Source organism: Stegostoma tigrinum, chromosome 7 (genome assembly GCF_030684315.1).
Source record: "Stegostoma tigrinum isolate sSteTig4 chromosome 7, sSteTig4.hap1, whole genome shotgun sequence".
Lineage (NCBI taxonomy): Eukaryota > Metazoa > Chordata > Chondrichthyes > Orectolobiformes > Stegostomatidae > Stegostoma > Stegostoma tigrinum.
In genome coordinates, this window is record NC_081360.1 from 86,876,553 (window position 1) to 86,895,945 (window position 19,393).

The 19,393-nt window shown below is 38.5% G+C and overlaps 1 protein-coding gene across 24 annotated transcripts in view; it reads right to left on the reverse strand.

Annotated features, from left to right (window-relative positions):
* Positions 1 to 19,393, reverse strand: part of neb (nebulin) — a 275,824-nt gene that overhangs the window by 77,090 nt on the left and 179,341 nt on the right. For 21 of the 24 annotated variants that reach the window (XM_059647492.1, XM_059647488.1, XM_059647498.1 and 18 more), the window contains 17 exons: positions 16,177 to 16,281; positions 15,948 to 16,052; positions 15,475 to 15,582; positions 15,282 to 15,389; positions 12,156 to 12,263; positions 11,954 to 12,058; positions 11,750 to 11,854; positions 11,552 to 11,650; positions 10,684 to 10,788; positions 9,597 to 9,701; positions 8,921 to 9,025; positions 8,486 to 8,590; positions 8,280 to 8,384; positions 6,801 to 6,905; positions 5,559 to 5,663; positions 2,200 to 2,304; positions 416 to 520 (listed from right to left, as the gene is read on the reverse strand). In XM_059647492.1, the coding sequence (XP_059503475.1) occupies positions 416 to 520; positions 2,200 to 2,304; positions 5,559 to 5,663; positions 6,801 to 6,905; positions 8,280 to 8,384; positions 8,486 to 8,590; positions 8,921 to 9,025; positions 9,597 to 9,701; positions 10,684 to 10,788; positions 11,552 to 11,650; positions 11,750 to 11,854; positions 11,954 to 12,058; positions 12,156 to 12,263; positions 15,282 to 15,389; positions 15,475 to 15,582; positions 15,948 to 16,052; positions 16,177 to 16,281 (1,788 nt within the window). Of the gene's footprint in view, positions 1 to 63; positions 169 to 415; positions 521 to 2,199; positions 2,305 to 5,558; positions 5,664 to 6,800; positions 6,906 to 8,279; positions 8,385 to 8,485; positions 8,591 to 8,920; positions 9,026 to 9,596; positions 9,702 to 10,683; positions 10,789 to 11,551; positions 11,651 to 11,749; positions 11,855 to 11,953; positions 12,059 to 12,155; positions 12,264 to 15,281; positions 15,390 to 15,474; positions 15,583 to 15,947; positions 16,053 to 16,176; positions 16,282 to 19,393 lie in introns of all 24 variants that reach the window. The other 3 variants (XM_059647509.1, XM_059647486.1, XM_059647508.1) reach the window with 2 other exon arrangements.

Sequence of the window (19,393 nt, forward strand, 5' to 3'; positions counted from 1 at the left end):
ACTTTAAAACAACCCAAAAAATCTAAAGGAGGTAAGACAGTGCACAACATCGAGCAGTTTTACCTGGCTCCCTAAAATTGAGTTGTATATGGCAGTCAGCATATCAGGCCGTAGAAGTTCATTGCATCCTCGCCTTAATTTGAATTTGGCTTCAGACTTATATGATTGCTGTCGATAAAAAATGCACATGCATGCAAAGGATGATGGAACATAAGCCAAGCCAGAAAAAGACACCAGTGTTCATCATCCTCGAACTCAAGTCACTGTATCAGTGAAAAGGTTCTCACCGGCTTCAATAGCCCTACCCAGTAAAGCATTTATTTGGGTAGATGACATCCACATAAAGCATACCAGCAGATGACTGCTGGTTATCTTGTAGATGGCCAGCATTCTAGTGCAAGCTCCACAGAATTACCTGGCTACTTAGTCGCCCCGACCTTTTGGCTAGAAGGTTTCTAGGATCATCCAAAACCAAGGTATACTTGCTCTTCTGCTTCTCATAGAAAGCTTTGTATGACTTCTGCTCAGAATATGGAGATTTAGTTAAAACAATGCATTCTTTTCAATATTTTGGTAAGGGGAGTGTGAGGTGAGGGGAATTAACTGATTTAACTGGTGCATGGGGATAAAATATTTCAATATCTGGCTCTAGGACAAGTCATTGCAGTCAGATTTTCTCATAGGATTCAATCTTCTAAGCCTTATCTGAAAATCTGACGCTGGCTACCTGAAGTCAGAATCAAAATGTTGATCCCATTTCCGATTACCAGTCACTTGTATCTAAAGAAAGAGAATGACACTTGTGCAGTTTTAAAAGGGCTATATCCATGTTTTAAAATTCTTGGCAACAGCTCCTGCAAAAGTGAGCATATATTAGTATTTTTCTTGTAGTCATAGGAGTTGCTGTAAAGACATACCTCAAAATGGAATAGAAGTAAATATTACTTTAACTGATTAATTGTAATGGTAGAACTCTTAATCATAAAAATAATCAACATGTTTTTTCTCTGGCTGAGACTTGAGTGTTTTTGAATTTTAATTGTGTCGTTTTTAGCCTCTAGCAGGTTGGAAGTGAGGATCATAACGATTAATGAACTGCCTGGGATGCCAGATAAAGCAAATGATGAATATTAACATTCTTTTTGCTTCTGTCAAAAAAACATTTAGGTAGTGTTTGGTTAGATAACTTGGAACATGTGTATTTTAATTACTTACATGGAGATCTACAGCCTAATGATACAGTTTATCTTTGCTCTTAATTATTTTCTCAAGCACAGTATAGATTAAAGACGTTACAATTTCATCCTTCATTTCAGTTTTTTGAACAGAACTGTTTCAACATTCGGGAAGAAGAGATTTAATTAAAAGTGAAACAACGGTGCTAAGGAAGTAGTTTTATTTATACTTGCGGTAAATGGAAAGTCGTATATATTTTTACCTCCATTTTTACCTTATAACAATTTCTTGTGTCCTCTATGTAGCAGTTAAGAAAATTGCAAAGAGAAAAGGTGTGGTAAGGAAATAAATATCATTAATGACTATAAAAGCTAAAAGCTATTTCCTACCGTTTGGATTTTGATTCATTTTATCAATGAAGGCTTAAAAAAAAACCTTTTATTAACACAACACACTTCTGTGAAGAGTTCAAGCTCTATACAATTGAGAAAGTCTCAAGCTGCCACAAAGCACCAGACCCATTAAGAAATATTATTGGTACATTAAATAATGTTGGTATTCATTAACAAAATCTACTCAGCCTAATATTGACATTTTCTATTCTGTTTATCCTTGAAAGCAAATTCAAAAAAGATAATGCTGTTAACAGATTTAGTGTCTATATTTTGGGACAAAAATATAGATCAAGAATGTCCAAGTTTTATGTTGGAAGATGTGTACCAGAGAGCCTTGAGAGTGGTGTGAGGTTGAAACCCATGTTCCCATAACCAGTTACCGATACAAACACATCTTGGCACTATGACAAAGGATTCATCCACCGTACGGGTGACAGTGCTAAAACCCTTCAGAGTCACTGAATACAAAATAGGAGCCATTAACAAGTAAGGGATGCAATGTGTATAGGAGTGAATTGTTTGGGCTTTCGAAAAGGCTTGAAGGCTCCAACTGGCCCAAGGGTCACATGTTGGATATTTGTAACAGAGACAAATATGGCCTTATTAATTCTGTCCGATTTGCACAAACCTCATCTAAAATTGCTGTTGCCGCCTGAGCATGCCGGATGTGCGGTGTATCTGCAGTGTACTTGAAGTTGTTTCTTAGTTTTGCAACTGATTCTCGGTACTTGTACTGTAAAAGAAAATATTACAGATAAGTAAATTAGACAGCAAAACCTCTCTAAGAGCAGAAAACAGAACAAAATATCTACTTTTTTAGCATATGTTTCATAAATCAGTAAGTAGTTGATTGTTCGGAATTGTAGAACAGTGAATTCCTTCTAATGGTTTGTTAAATTTATGGTGTCACTGCCTGCTGCTTAGACCACTATTGACCATATTTAATCATATCACATTGCAAACGAAACAGATCTTAGGACCTCAGAGTTAGTACGAACTGCAGATGCTGGAGTCAGAGATAACACAGTGTGAAGCTAAAGGAACACAGCAGGCCAAGCAGCATCAGAGGAGCAGGAAAGTCAATATTTCAGATCGAGGCCCTTCTTCAGAAATGGGGGGAGGGGGAAGGGAGCTGAGAAATACATACAGAGAGGAGAGATGGGGCTGGGGAAGGTAGATGTGATGGTGATAGGTGACTGCAGAACGGGAGTGGTGGGGATTGGTCAGTGAGGTGGGAGGGGCGGATAGGTGGGAGAGAAGATGGACAAGTTGTGTCAGGTCAAGGAGGCAGAAATGAGAGGGAGGGTTGAACATGGGTGAGGCCGGGGTTGGGGGGTGTCGAGATTTTGAAACTGGTAAAATGCAAGTTCAGGTCATCGGGCTGCAGACTCCCGAGGCAGAATACGAGGTGCTGCTCCTTCAGTTTGCGTGTGGTGTCATTGTGACACTGGAGGAGGCCGAGGGAGTGGGAGGGGGAGTTAAACTGGTTCATAATTGGAAGGTGTTGTCACTTGTCTCATCCGACTTCATCCCATGACTAACCCTCCCTCTTATCCCTGTCTCCTTGACCGGACGCAACTTGTCCATCTTTTATCCCACCTATCTGCTCCTCCCACCTCACTGACCAATCCCCACCACTGCCTACCTGCACTCACCTACCAACATTCCATCTACTTTCCCCAGCCTAACGCCTCCTCTTTCTACTTATTTCTGAGCTCCCTTCCCCATCCTCAGTTCTGAAGAACAGTCCCAATCCAAAACGTCAATTTTTCTGCTCCTTTGATGTTGCCTGGCCTGCTGTGTTCCTTCAGAACATAGGACCTGACTTGTGAAATGGTGATTATAATTTAACACGTGTGCATGTTCAGAGTGTTACTCCACATTTTCCTGATCCCTCAGTTGTCAATTTCTGCAATGTTTGAAATAAGACAACCCTGTAGAATGGAGAAGAGATCGAGAAATAATTGGGGCTTGTAACAAAAGTACTGCAATAACTATTGGAGATTTAGCCTTCATATCGATTAGATGAATCAAAAATGTAAGCAGAAGCAGCCTGGTTGATGAGTTCATAGAGAGTATTTATGACAGCATCATAGAATGTTACATTCTGAAACCAAATAAAGAATAGACAATTTTAAAACTGGTAATGTACAATGAACTGTTGATCCCATGGCAAAGGTGCCCTTTAGTTAACAGAATAGAATGTCATGTTCAGGTTGAGGGTTAGAAATGTGAGTCTTAACCTAGTGCTTTTAACATAATTAAAGGTAATTACAGGGGTATGAAGACTAAGGTGGCTAGCATGAATCAGGTTAATGGATTAAATGGTAGAGAAGCAGTGGCAGATACTTATGGAGTGATCTGATAACTCTCAAAAAGGATACATTCCATTGAAAAATAAAGATTTTTGAGAATAATGCACCATCTGTGGCATGATAAACTTTTCTTTACGTAAGTAATCCGTGATCCCAGAAAACAGCAACCAGAAAATGTGACATTTCCAGCCAGAAATGGGAGTGGGGCTTCTTGCAAGGTTTTCAACTGATCACTCAAATCGTTTTGGTCATTGAAGAAAAGTTCTGTGTCACAGTTAGTTGAGGAAGGATATAGCATTCAGGGAAGTGAGTATGTGACAGGAGACAGTGCTACAGTTAGTACTGCTGGAAAGGCAGCTGAACTATACAGATTCTGTGTAGGAAACTCAGTGAGGAGTTGAAAGCAGTTGGATGTTGCCATGCTATTAGAAATTTGGGAAGATATTCTGAAAACTGGTGGGCAGATAAATGTTATAGTTAGGATTCAGAAGAAGAACAACAGAGCTGAGAAGGTAGGAAGCTCACTGGCTGTGAGGTGGGGAAGCTGTGAGGTAATCAGAAAAGGCTTGCCAGTATTAAGACCTCAGTGCACTGGGATTGTAGTGTCTGCAGAGCTCACAAGCAGTATTTGTTTAGACCATAAGGCTTATAAGCTGCAGGAACAGAAGTTGGCATTCAGATCTGCTCTGCCATTCAACAAGATCATGGTTGATCTGATAATCCTCAACTCCACTTTACTGACGTTTCCCCATAGCCCTTGATTCCTTTAATGATTAGATATATGTCTATTTCGGGCTTGAATCTACTTAAATCCCAACTTGACACCCCCCTGAGATAAAGGAATTCTTCAGATTCATCACCTTCAGAGAAAAAAAACTTCCTTATCTCCGACTTAAAAGGGTGACTCCTTGCTTTGAGGTTCTGCCTTCAAGCCTTAATCCTTTGATCCTAGCTAGAAAATCATAATGAAATTAAATAGCAAATAGTGTACAGAAATAGGCCATTACCCAAGTCACCGAAGTTCCACAGGACCTTCCTTGCACCACACCCCATCTAATCTTTTCAGCCTTCTATTCATATCTACATCTTATGTTTAAATTGTATTTCCTTAAACTAGCTATGTGTGTGTGTGATGAGAAAATATGTGGTAAAGACAGAATCAGACTCAACTGTCATAATCCCACAGTGGAATAGGTTACTTTCTACACAAGAACGTATGACATTGGAATTGGAGTGAGACAGCTATCTGTGGAATTAGATAAATTAACATGAATTGGCACCTTCAGTAGAGAAGAGAAAATGAAAGTGAAGTTGAAATTAAATATTCTTACCAAAAATAAAGGAGCCCTAATGGTCAATAGTGTGTGGAGGCATAAGACTGAAGACTGACAAATATATTTCAAGTTTGTCGACAGCAGGAAATGCTGAAATGTGTGGCCCTAAACAAAGGCGAAGAGATGTTTCTGAAGAAGAGTCTAGGCCCGAAACATCAGCTATTCTGCTCCTAAGATGCTGCTTGGCCTGCTGTGTTCATCCAGCTTTACACTTTGTTATCTCAGATTCTCCAGCATCTGCAGTTTCTACTATCTCTGAAGAGATGGCTGGTTCTGCGAAGTGACTAACTCACTCACATGAGCATGCCAGGTTATACAGCAAAGGTGCACATTCTTACCTGGCTGTAGAGCTCTTTGTTCTTTTCTGCCAACATCAAATCAGGAGTGTCCCATGCATAGCAACCAATTCCTCTCAGCCATCCCAAGTCTTCTTTGTATTTAACCTAGTTGGAAAATAATCATTTTTATTTGAGGTGTCTGATTTTGGGCATGTATTTACACTTTGATGAAACATTCACATTTTCTGAAAATGAAAATAAGAACTTTTAAATAGTTAATTTCAGTACTTTAAACACTGAACACAGAGAATGGTGGATTGGAAAGGACCAGAGAGAAAAAAAATTAAGGTCATCCGACCGCTCCCTTCTTGAGAGGCTGTGGAATTTGATGGAATAACGGTCATTTCCTGGTCATGGGTGGGTATATGCAAGCGTGAGACCCAAGCAGACAAAAAGCAAGTCCATGCCCACACATGGCTATGTGCCTTTTTTAAAAATCATTCAGAGGATGTAGGCATCACCAACTAGGCCAGCAATTATCACCCAGCCTTATTGCTGAGAGGGCAGTTAAAAGTCAACCACTTTACTGTGGGTCTGGATTTACATGTAGGCCAGGCCTGGTCAGTATTGCAGATTTCCTTCCCAAAGGATATTAGTGAATTAGATGAGTTTTTCCTGATAATTTTCAATGGTTTCATGGTCATCATTAGATTCTGATTTCCTAGATTTATTCATTGAATTCAAATTCCACTGTTTGCTTGGCAGAATTTGAACCAATGGCAGCAGAACATTACCTGGGTTTTTGGATTAATAGTCTAGCAGTAATACCACCAGGCTATCGCCAATCCCATTGTCTTTTGGATGCAGTGCGAAAAAGAGATGAGGTACCTATGCATCTAACAGACCAGCAAGATATCAGCAGGAAAGGAGGACAGAAGAGATATGGCATGGATTATACAGTAAAAATTCAAAAATAGCGCGTCTAATTATGACAACCTATAGGACAAATTCATCTTCTTCCAGCATTAAGAATCTGTAAATTGTCGCTTACAGTCCCTGGGTCTATTAGACAGAAAGTCAAAAATAGTATCTAATTAAATGAGACATCCTCTGTACAGGCATATCTAAAAGTTGGATACACTTTTTTCCTCAGTTTTAAATTTAGATTATCATTTAAATCATTACATGTTTATATATTTAACAGTAGGCAACAGCAACAGATTTAAGATTTTAATGGAACTGTATTTTTCTGAATTTCTGTACAAAAGTACAAACTAAAAGAGAACTAAGTTAAAGACTCACAGTGCTGATGGCGTCAGTCACCATACGGTGGTGCATGTTCTCAGGTGGGTCGGGGATTGATCTCCACAGTCCCAACTGTTGGATGTATTTCTCCTTGTATTTGACCTTGGGCCAGAATGTAAAGAAAAGGTCACTAACCAGAAATGTGGAAACTGATAAGAAGGTTGCCCTGGGATGTGGAAGGTTTATAAATGTTCCTAACTGGACCTGGTTTACCTTACCCATGAATGCTTAGTTGTTCCTGAAGCTGTGTCATTTGAGAATGTTGTGCAATATTTTGACAATTTTCACCCCATCAGTGTATGCCAATCTAAAATGAAGGAACGGGGTATGGATGCAATAATTTGATCCTTCACTCTAATAGACACTGTTTACAATGATAACCCTGTTTTAGTGATTTCTCCTCAGAAAGATCTGGGATTTGGTTTTCTGGCCATCTGTTTGGTGCATTTTTGGCACAAGTTCATGTAAAATATATCAGTTGGCTATCCAACTTCCTTTACGTCCAACCCCTACCAGCCCCATAACAGAGGAGGCAGGCCAGGTGCCCACTAACTTGCCCATACTAAGGTCTATACACCTTCAGTTATATTCTGGACAGTAGACAATGAGCATGATGGAAAAGGCTGTTCTGTTACCTATGTTTGATTGAAGGTGGGAAGAAAAGAGGGTAAATCTTTTTTGGAAACATTTTTATGTAGGTCACTGGCTACACCAGTATTCCTTGCCCATCATTAATTTTCCAGATGACAGTCGAAAGTTAACCACTTTGTTGCGGGTCCAGTATCACATGTAGGCCAGACCAGGTGAGGATGGCAGATTTCCTTCCCTAAAAGGACATTTGTGAACCAGATGGGCTTTTCTGACAATCATCAATGGACTCATGGTCAACATTAGACGTTTAAGTCCAGATTTTTATTTTTATTTATTGAAATCAAGTTCTAACATGTGTGGTGGCAGGATTCAAACTCAGGTCCAGGACACTACCTGGTTGTAAAAGGGGGCAAACCTGCTAGGATGATGGCCCCCTGTTGTGCTGAGATTGCAACAGGTCCTGGGGATGGTGAAAAAGTAGACTTTGGGTAAAGATGAATGGTCTTGATTAATTAGCAGTTTAAAAGGCCTTCACTAGCCTTGGGGCCAGAGAGTTACCCAATATCTCCCTCACTGATGGTAACATCCCAGCAGAAGTGGGAAGGCAATGGGCAAAACAACCCCATCATCCCCCACAGAATGCTCTCAGGAGATGGAGGGGGGAGGTTCTGGGCTACAGCTAAAAACTTGGCCCTGGTCTTTGTCTTATTGTCAGACAGTGATGACAAGCTGAAGATATCCATATCTACAGAGAAGAGGCAAAACCAGAAAGGTCACCATCCACTTCAATGTCAGTGTCATTATTCTCTGTAACATGCTCATACAATATGAATGGTTTTTAAATACTTCAAAGATTTCAGCTTCCTAAAAATAAACACAGTGTACCTCACTGATATCATCTGTGACTTTGCGATGGTAGACAATGTTCAGAGCATCTTTCACTGTACGGTAATGACCTTTAGCATGTTCAAAGGCTTCCTTATAGCGTAACTATTAAAAACAAAAAGAATGTGTTCAATATGTTAAACAACACAGGTGGATATGAAATCTCTTTATATATATAAGGGAAAAAGGGATTATTCAATACATACATCACTGGCGATTATGTATGCTTTCTTAGAAATCAACAACGTTGGAGTGTCTGGAATTGTAGTGTATTTACTCTTGAATTTCTCATATTGTTCCTTGTACTTTTTCTAACATTGGAAAGAAAAAAGACACATTAGAAGCATGAAATCAACTGAATAATCACAGGCCTTTCTATCTTAACCTTTCACACATTTAGTACATTGCATTCTAGAACCCATTGCATATTGAGAAGAGATATGCATTGCTAAATATATTTTTTTCAATTTGTTAATTGCCCAGTTTAAATGACAGCAAAATAATTTCATACCCATCGTGTTTTTTTAATCAATTCTGCACATTTTCTTGACTTGCAATCTAAGCAGCTTATTTTCTTAAAGTGGAATACATTTAAAAATAAATTGAAACAACATATTTATATATATATAATGAGTTCTTACCTCACTGGCAAAATCTTTGACATGCTTAGCGTGATCCAGGGATGTAGTATGTTCATGAGGAATGTAATGTGGTCTATCTTTTGTAGCTAATTCAACATACAGGTACTGCAGAAGAAAAGAAAACTTTAATAAGATTGTGGGAATAGGCAGTACTTGGTAGGTCTCACAATACCTTCAAACTAGCAGAGCAATTTTGTCCAGGTATTTCTACCATTAACGTGTTTCATTAACACAAATTGGCTGTAACATGATTGATGAATAGCACATGCTGTTTGGATAACACAAACTTTCTGCTTTACAGATATTGCAATTTTCTATAGCTATTTTCCAAAATACAATTTTCTACAGCGCAATTTTCCATAGCACGAGGTCACGCAAGAATGCAACTATTGTGTTATAGGAGAACTACCTGTAATATATCTTTCCACACTGAAGAACACAACAGTTTTTGAATATTCTATCATCTTACACATTGATACATCAGCTATTTTGAATTGATAACTTTTTTTTTAATCTTTCTGACCGTAGTCAGAAATTATATTCAATACATATATTGCTTTGGCATCACATAAAACCTTCTTTCAGTTTTTGCTTAGAAGCTTTGAGATATCAACGAGTGTTAAGACTTTTAAATATAAGAATTATAATTTTCATTTAACACCTTGTCCAACCTCACCTGACTCTGTATTTTCTGGCCATGTTTGGCTCGGTTTAGATCCACAGTATCAAGCCTTGTTGTGTATTTTGTCTTTGCTTCATTTCCTTGAGCACGGTATACCAACTAAAATTGACAAGAAGCAAATGAAAGCATCAATTATCTTGTTAAAATGTGGCACACGTTATGTTTTGTCCTTGTTCAGATATATAATAAGTTTGGGTGTAGCACATGTACCAAATTTGTCATCCTGTTTCAAGAGTGTCCAGGGGGAGCTTAATCCTGTCAGGGTCTACATTTTGCTCGGTTAGGAATGTACACCCATGTCATTGCCATGACAAATGAACCTTTCAAAACTGATACTTATAGATTTTTTGCTGGAAGACAGTAGGTAGAGAAATGGAGTTAAGGTATTATTAAGACTGGCCCTCAGCACTGTCGACTTCCTTGGCTCATATTGGATTGTCAGTTGTGTCATAGAAATTTGATTGAGTTCCAATCTTGTATCGGCAAGCAAATCACATTAGAGTGTAATGAACCCACTGATAAGTGCTCTAATCTTCCTCCTTCACAAAGAATGAGCTGATCAATGTAAAGTTCACAATTAAGGACTGAAACTCATGCTCAGGGCACATAAGATAACAAAAGGTCCCTCAAAGCAACATGACTGGCCAAAAAGGTGATATATATTTTGGCATGGAGAATATTGGTGCCTTAGATTGGAAGTGTAGAGATTCAAAAACAAATTTAAGCTCTGAGAAATCTTACAGTGTGTGATCACAAGGTTTCATACATAATGTCAAACAAATCACAAAATCTTCAGCAAGGTTATGACTTGTGATGTACTAGCTGGCATCTTGATGGTCCCTGTATTAAGTTCAATGCCGAGCGCAATGATTAAACATTAACCAGTGAATAATTCAGATCCTTTTATTGTGTTCTTGCCAGAAAGAGGATGAGCCCATTATAAGGTAGATCACCTTTCTTGAATTCTGAGATGTAATAAGATACATTCTCAAGCTCTCTCCCCCTGAAGATTGAACTTGAGGTTATGATTCCATTCTTATTTGCATACCATGAAGTGGTGTATTTAAAGTTATACACTTACATTGCTCAAGTGAGTTTTCAGTTCCGTCACACGTCTATATTCAGGAGTATCAAGAACTGAAGTATGCTTGTCACGTATTTTTTTGGCAGCTTTGTCATAGCCAGTCTGAAAGATACACACAAAAATGAAGTTTAAAATTTTTTCTTTAAAACTGGACTGGGAGGATAAATATTTTCAGAATTACCTCTTACTATCTCAGGAGTTACATGTTTACCCTCTGTAAAATAAGCTGTCAAAATGAAGGATTAACTCCACTTTTGTCACTCTACAGATGATGCGAGATCAACTGAGCATTTCCAGAATCTATGGTTTTATTCCAGAATTTCACTGTTCACGGTGTTTTCCTGTCATTTACTTAGAGGTAAGGCAGAGGAAACCATAGGGCAGCTCTCTCATTTCTCTCTGGTGCTTGTTTAACCTGAGGTCCACTATGGCTCAGACAAGGAGTGAGGTTGTGAAGGTGGGACCTTCATGGTGATCTCACCTGGTGCAGGAACTGCACCCATGTTGTTGGCATCACTCTGCATCAGAAGCAGCCATTTTGTGACTGAATGGAATTTATCTCTGGAATTCCCTGTTCCTGGTCATCATCCATGATCTTAGACTGATAATTTTTTTGCTAAGTTAGAATTCGCTTTTACGGCATAATTTTAAGATCACAATAACTGCATGGTTCAAATCTTGGGTCTCTCTTTATTCCACTATTCTATATGTTGCTATTGAATCAAATAGCAATGGCTCGTCTTTGCGAGTACATTATTATTTCCACACAAAAGTCTTTGAATTACAAGTACTTTCTAACACCACAAGACAATTTACTTGAAGAAGAACAATAGTATATCTATATTACGAGATAAAGAAAACATACCCAGAATTTGTGGAAGTCACGCACTCGTATCATTTCAGGCGTTCCATACAAGAAGCATCCAATGCCCCTCAGCCACTGGAGATCTTCCTTGTATTTATTCTATATAAGAAATAGTCACAAACTTAGCACCATTCAGAAAACATTAAGGGGCAATTTAAACAAAATGTATGAATAAGCAAGGACAGATTTAATAATTACATTGCTAGTGATGATGCCAACATATCGGTGATGGAGTAGCTCAGGAGTGATGGGAAGGGAAATCTTCTGACCCTTGAACCGGAAGTAGTCCGACTTATATGCCAGCTAAAAGAAGACAACAAATCAAATCATTTAATGCTGTTCAGCCAATAAAGTATGCTTGGTTAAATTATTGAGACAAGTTCATTCAATTCCTAAGCTTACATCACTGATTGCCTCCTGTGTAGCTTTGACTTGGCGAAGTTCTGGAGTGTCATGCGTTGGGTGAATCTTGTCTTTGTGAGTGTCATAATGCAATCGATACAGTCGCTGCAATAGGAAAAGTATGAAATGCATCAAATATTCACCTCTTGCACAGTGATCTTTGCTGATCAATGTGTTCATACTAACAGTATGCCTACGCTACCTGGTTTAAAATAAGATCTGCTTTCTTGGCTGCAGTGATGCTGATGGTTTCTGGGATCAGCTTGTAACCTCTTGCTTTCATATGTTCATAAGCTTCTTTATACTTCAGCTAGAAAAGAACATGAGAAATGTTTTTGACAATCATGCCCATCAGAAGAACAAAATCTTATAGTTGAACAGAAGAAACAAACAGGCAGAAATATTTGTGCCATGTAAATCCTATGATTCCGAGTGTGTGTATTTAGTGCTGTGCTCTTTGAGTTACTGTGAACATTGTTCTGACACCACTATCTGCATTCACCACATGGATTTGTGTGACTATCATCCTTAGAAATAGTGGGTGATTAGCATAAACCCTAGAGGAACAGTACAAACAATACTTCTCTACATTACAACAGTGACAACATTTCAAAGTATTAGCTGTGAAGTAATTAAGGGCAGGAATGATGCCATACCAGATTATATATTTCAATTATATTGTTGAGGGATATACATTAGCCATGACACCAGAGGTAACTTTTTCTATCCTTCCCTGAAATTATACCATGCGACTTTTATGTCCATCCAATAGTGCAGGTGAGGCCTTGGTATAACGTTTCATCCAACAGGTGGTGCTTCTATCACACCTCTATCACATACTGACATGGTACAGCAATGGATTTCCACCTACACTTTGAACTAATGTCCCCACAATGAGACTTGAATCCACAACATTCTGATATAAGTGCTTCTACAGAACTGATAGCAAAAAGCAGGGAAGAAAATTAGCTATAATAAAAGAAGCCTAAAAAATTGAAAGCTGATCTTTAATGATTGCTGATAAAATATTGTCAGAAAGGGAGCAGCATGTTTTGGGAAAAAATTATACAGCTAAACTCATGGGGATGTTGACAACTAGGCATAAGTGACACAGCAGTTGGAAAACTGCACTTACAAACTTTGAGGAAGTTAATACAGTCCGGTGTATAATCTGCCTCAAGTTCCACTCACTAAGTTTTGCTGTCAATAATCCATTCAAACAAAACAGCCTTAATTAAGTGTTTCGGCTAAAAATGGTTAAAATAATTTAAAAGGGTTTCACGGAGACATTGTCTTTTATAGATTTCTTGGTAAGAAATCTGCACCCGAAAGCTGCACACTTACATGTGTTTTGCACATGAAAAAGCACAACGTAGGTAAATTTGATGAAATAAGTTAATGCCAGTGGTCCTAAACCACACTCAATTGGAATTTATATGACTGAGAAACACATTATAATCTTAAAACTAATGGAAGTTAATCACCACTGTTCCTGGCAAGCTTAGTTTTTCTGAAATCAATAACAGTCCTAGCTATTGCAAAATTTTACAGTTATACAAATTTTCATAGAACCAGAAAATGCTGTTCTTAAGTAGGAAATAACAGTGATTAAAACCAAATTAAAGTGTCTCATCTTAAATAAACATTTGACTGCTAAGACTAAGCAAAAGACAATTTTCTCCCAAACTGGGACAGATAGATCTCATTTCACTTGGGCAATTAAAGTAAATGTTACTTTATGAACTGATGGACACTCTAGTTGATATATTTTACTGTAACATTTTCCAAAATCTGAAACTGGATCCTGCCCACAGGATAAAATTTTATTTTCTCTTTTTTTTGAAGCAATTTAACTTCAGTTCTTTAATACATTTCTACCTGTGTATATAACTTATATAGTTTCACACAATCTTCTGTTTGGCCATCTCAGAAGCTTGACTTTGTATCTCTGGTGGGGTGCTACATCACTGAGGAACAGTTCTCGAACCGTAATGCTATCTGGCTTATTATAAACAATTCATGGTACAGGTGCCATTAAAATATTAGGTTAAATATCCAAAAGCTTAATTAAACAAATAGTTAAAGAGTATTGTTAAGAGACAGAGCACTGTAGGGTGAGTTGTGTCCCAGAGAATAAAAAGCATGACCAGTAACAGAGGTGCAATTGAAATTGGAGATGCACAAGAGGTCGGTATTAGAGAAGCATAGATATCCTGGGAGAGATCACAGAAACAGAGAGGGGCAAAGCCATGGAACTGAAAACAAGAATCAGGATTTTTAAAGCCTTATGGAGCCAATGTATGTTACAAGCACAGAGATAAAGGAGCAGCATTTGCTCCTTAAGTCACAGGCAGCAGAGTTTTGAAACTTTATGGAGGATAGAATGTAGGAGACCAACAAAGAGTGCTTTTAAATAGTCAAATCCAGAGGTAGCCAAGGCATGAATGAGTAGCTAATGAGTTAGGTGCTGATATTCTGAAATGGAAATAACTGATCTTAACAATAGTGAAAACCGTCTTAAAATTACCACAAAGAAAGCAGACTAACTTAATCTCAGACCATTGCTAGAGAGCAGGATGGTGATGGCGAGACAGTAAGAACTGCCAAAGCTGGAGTTAGAGATAACACAGTGTGGAGCTGGAGGAACACAGCAGGCCAGGCAGCATTAGAGGAGCAAGAAAGCTGATGTTTCAGGTTGGGACCCTTCTTCAGAAGAAGAGTCCTGACCCGAAATGTCAACTTCCCTGCTCCACTGGTGCTGCCTGGCCTGCTGTGTTCCTCCAGCTCCACACTGGGTTATTTAGGATGGTGATGATAACCGGGGAATGAAATACTGGAGCAATGACCAAAAATATTGGCTTCAGTCTTTTCATGATTTAATCGGAGAAAATTTCTGCTCATCTCGTACCGAATGTGAGGTAAACAGCGGTGGAAAAGCTGAGAGAGGTGATGGTGAGGGAGAGCAGAGTGCGTGTGTGGAAAAATTAATGCTGTGTCTTTGAATGATGTAGCTGGAGGGCAACACACAGATGAGAAATAGGAGGGTGGCCAAGGGTAGGTCTTGCAGATCAAGTGATTGACTGAGGTTTGATAAATAAGAATGGAATTATGTGACTTCAGTCCTGCCATCTTGATGGCAGCGGAGGATAATTGGATGAAGCGTGCTGAGAACCATGTCAAAGGCTAAAGACCAGAAGGACTGAGACAGAAACCTATCTTTGCCTTTGTCAGACAGACTTGTAACATTGTGAACAGTTCATCTAGTGCAGCAACAGGTGTGGAAACCTGATTCGAGAGATTCAAAAATGGGGTTCAGCGTAATACTTACATCACTGCGGTTATGGTCAACATTTTTGGCATGCTTTAAGAATGGGATATCTGCTGGAATGGTATATCCGGTGGGGAGAAGGCTTCGGCCTGTATCACGATAAAGATTCTACAAAACGAATGTCACAAAGTCCAATTAGTAGGAGAGGCTTCCCACGATTTATTTTAAAAATTTAACAGAGACGCATACTTACCTCACTCTGTAACTTATAGGCATGTCTAGCTCGATCCAGATCCACAGTCTTTGTGGTTGGAGCAACCGTACCTTTGATATTTGTCATATAGGAATTGTGATACACAAACTGAAAAACAAGAGAATTAATAAAATATTTCATTTTCATATATAATATATTTTCTAAATATTAAAAGCAAAATAGTTGAATTGCACATCAATACACATATATGTCTGTCTTGAAATGCTTTTATGTCAGCACAATGTGTATTTGTACAAGTATATATATTCTAATGTAAATATACATTGTAACTAGGCATTTAGTAAATATTCAGGTCAGAAAATGTATTGCAGACTAAGTTGAAAGTGTAATAAAGCAATACCGGTTATATATGGAAGAGACACTATCATTCCGTTTTAACCCACAAGTGATAGTAGATTACTAAGTTTGTTACTGATGTCTCTTTTTATAAACTGATTCAAAACAATACTTACATCGCTCAACTGTTGAGTGTTGGTGACATTCTGCCGATAAACGGGAGTATCCATGACTGGGGTGAACTGGTCCCTTGATGCCTCAGCCTTGGCCTTGTATTGAATCTGCAGGGATAAATAAAAGTAGAAAAGAAATTAAATGACCAGTGGCTGTTAAAAGACAGTAACAAGAAGGAAGCAGAGAATCAATGGCAGTATCATATTGAAGTGACAAATCCTCCCAACATACATCACTTTGTAGATCATAGGATTTCTTAGCGTGAAGTATCTGAGGAGTGTCCCAGACGTTGCAACCAATTCCTTTAAGCCAGTTGAGATCATCTTTGTACAGAACCTGAAATCATAGAAAGAAAAATGTAATCAGCACTATGGTGCTGTTATCTGCAGCAGTAGTAAAACAAGAGAAGGGAACTTCAATAGTAATTTCTAGCCTTCAAGCTTTCCTATAAGCAGGAAGCAGTCAAGTCATCACATTGATAGTGCTTGCTCAAGGCCACTAAAGAGCATGAAATTTATTAGACCTTGTTCTTAACACCTCCAAAGATGCTATAATCTGAGATGCTGATGTAATCATTTGCTGCCAACATAAGACCATAACATCATAAGATGCAGTAGCAGAATTAGTCCAGTCAGCCCATCGAGTCTACTCCACCATTTGATCATGATTGACATGTTTTGCAACACCACTCTCCTGCCTTTTCCGCTTAACCCTCGATCCGCTTTCTAGTCAAGAGCCTATCCACCTCCATCTTAAATACAGTCAACAACTTGGTCTCCACAGCTTTCTGCAGCAATGAATTCCACAGACTATCTACCCTGTGGGCTGAAGAAGTTCCTTGTCATCTCAGTTCTAAAGGGTCATCCCCTCACTCTGAGACTCTGCTCTCGGGTCCTAGTCTCTTATTAGTGGAAAGATCTTCTCTGCATCCACTCTATCCAGGCCTCTCAGTACTTTAAAAATTTCAACAAGATGTGGTCTTCTCTGTCCATGTAATAAACACTACAAAGAGTTGGGTCATATTGATTCAGATATCTGGAAATTTGTTAACAACTAAACATGACACAGAATTACATGTGCAGTCTGTGTTAGGGCTTACATAGATTAATATCACACAATGTATACAGTTGACTGACTGTCTAACTGACAATCTAACTAGTTTCTTGTTAACAGACCAAATGCCAAAAAATGGAATGTATAGAGCCAGATGGAGACCTCCTATAGTAAACCATTACATATTGCAATAGCATCTAACTGTCTTCCAGGTGTAGGCCTTTCTGAGATCTGTGAAATAATAGAACACCTCCCTTTTCCCTTTGCAGAGTAGAAAACCTGTTCTTTTGAATACATAAAAGGATGCACAATGAAACATCATCTTTCTACATTAGGATATTACTTCAGAGGGCACATAACATGACCAGATCCAGTCCTTACACAATTATCATGATTTAGCTATGTACTTCAATATGTGATGTACTGATTGTCATTGTGAATCAATTTGTATCATGCACCATTGGTGTTTGATTATTTTCGGATGTGATACGTTTAGTATCAGAGTCACTGCTTTGAGTGATGGCTGGTTGATTATATACGTCTCAGTTGTGTCATCTGTTTCATTCTGTTAGATCAATGAACAATGATCCTGCCCTATCAACAATATAAAAGGTTTCAGGTGTCTGTCCTAAGGAGCCACTTTGACATTTAAGATGAATAATGCCAATGTAATTTCCTGCTGAAATGTCAGCCTTCCTGCTCCTCTGATGCTGCTTGGCCTGCTGTGTTCATCCAGCACAGCACCTTGTTATCTCAGATTCTCCAGCATCTGCAGTTCCTACTATCTCTGAGACCGTTGAAAGCACTTTGTCAATTGCACCACCAATTGTGCCAGTTTTCTAGGTTTATCTCATATATGATGCTTATAAAAAATGATATTTGCACTTGCATCAGTGTCAGCTTTGGCAAAGCGTGAATGTTGATCATGCCTTTTGTCAGTGCGTGAGCACATCATTCGGATAGAGGTAAACGCTTTAGATTTTCTGATGGCACCCATGTGGTGTGACAGAGTGAGTACATCTACCTTCTGACAGGAGTCTGTGAGCTGTAATATTGCATTCACCTCTTAGAGTTTGTTGCCATGTATGGAAATCCAGAAATACCTTTGACATTAATCCTTTGTTGGGTCTTCTTCACATGTTTGTGCAGAGAATTGGATTATGCTTCAGGTTTCTCCGAACATGTAGACTTCTTGAACATTTTAGCCCAATATTCTCTTGTAGAACCTAGCTTGAACATGTTGAAAGGTGCTGGAAATGATCATGTCGACTAAAACAGTTTATATCTCATACTCGACCTATGTATTTTAGCACTCTTGTTGACAATTGCAATTGTTGTAGCAGAGTCAAGGACCTGCAGGTGCTAATGTCCTGCTTCAAGTTCTTTGAAATTTTGTTCTTCTTCTAACAGGGTATCAATGGTGTAATATTTAGTTTTGTCCAGAAATGTATTTGAGAAAGATTTAAATGAGTCTAGAGAAAATTAACTAAGTTTCAGCTAAGTTAGCTTCAGTAAATTCACTTTCTATACATTAGTGCCAGCAAATTGGGCAATATTTTCACCTAGCTGGAGGCAGCATGACAGGAATTCAAGTCTATGAGCCCTGAAATTGTTTCTGATGTTGAGTTGGTCTCTTAGATTTAGAAGGTCTTGTCTGGACCACTATAATCATCACTCAAATTACCAGAGGATTTAAGTCTTTATTCCCCAAAGTGAAAAGAAGCTTCTCAGCCTGTCTCTCCTTGTTGCAATTAGTTGGTCTATAAAGTGAAGATCCATTCTCACTTTACAAAACTAGAGTTCAGATTAGTGCTTCTTTTGCTTTTTAAATCACAAATAAGAACCTGAGTTGCGACATAAATCTTCTGTTATCTCATTGCCTTATTGCTTTAGAAGTTGCTTTAGACATTTCTTCCTTAATAGTTGCTGGCTTGGATTTGGAGGCAGCACTTATAGCACAAGAGTAGCCGACTTTGAGAAAAAAAAATGGTGGGGTCAACGAACCTCGGGACACAGGGAAGGCCTTTATAATATTGAAAATGGTGTTTAACGGTGTATTGTTTGGGTATCTTTGCACTTTGTTCCAGGAGCACAGCAGTGGGCTGAAGCTTTTCTTTCAGCATCTTTTAAAAGACCTATTTTGAATTCATTTCTTAAATTTGAATCAACTGTGATCTGTTTTATTTTATGAAGCAGGACAGTATATACAGAGTGTTTGTTTCACAATAGCTGTTGCCCTCAGTCTTTGTTGTTAAAATGTAACTCAGGTATGAGGCGAAGAATGGCTGTTAGGCAATAAGTTTTGCAATTGTCATTTCAGTACTGACTTGCTGTCAGTTTCCTCAACAACCCATTTGCTATTGCTGCTGCTACCATGTTGTGATCCCTTACTGCC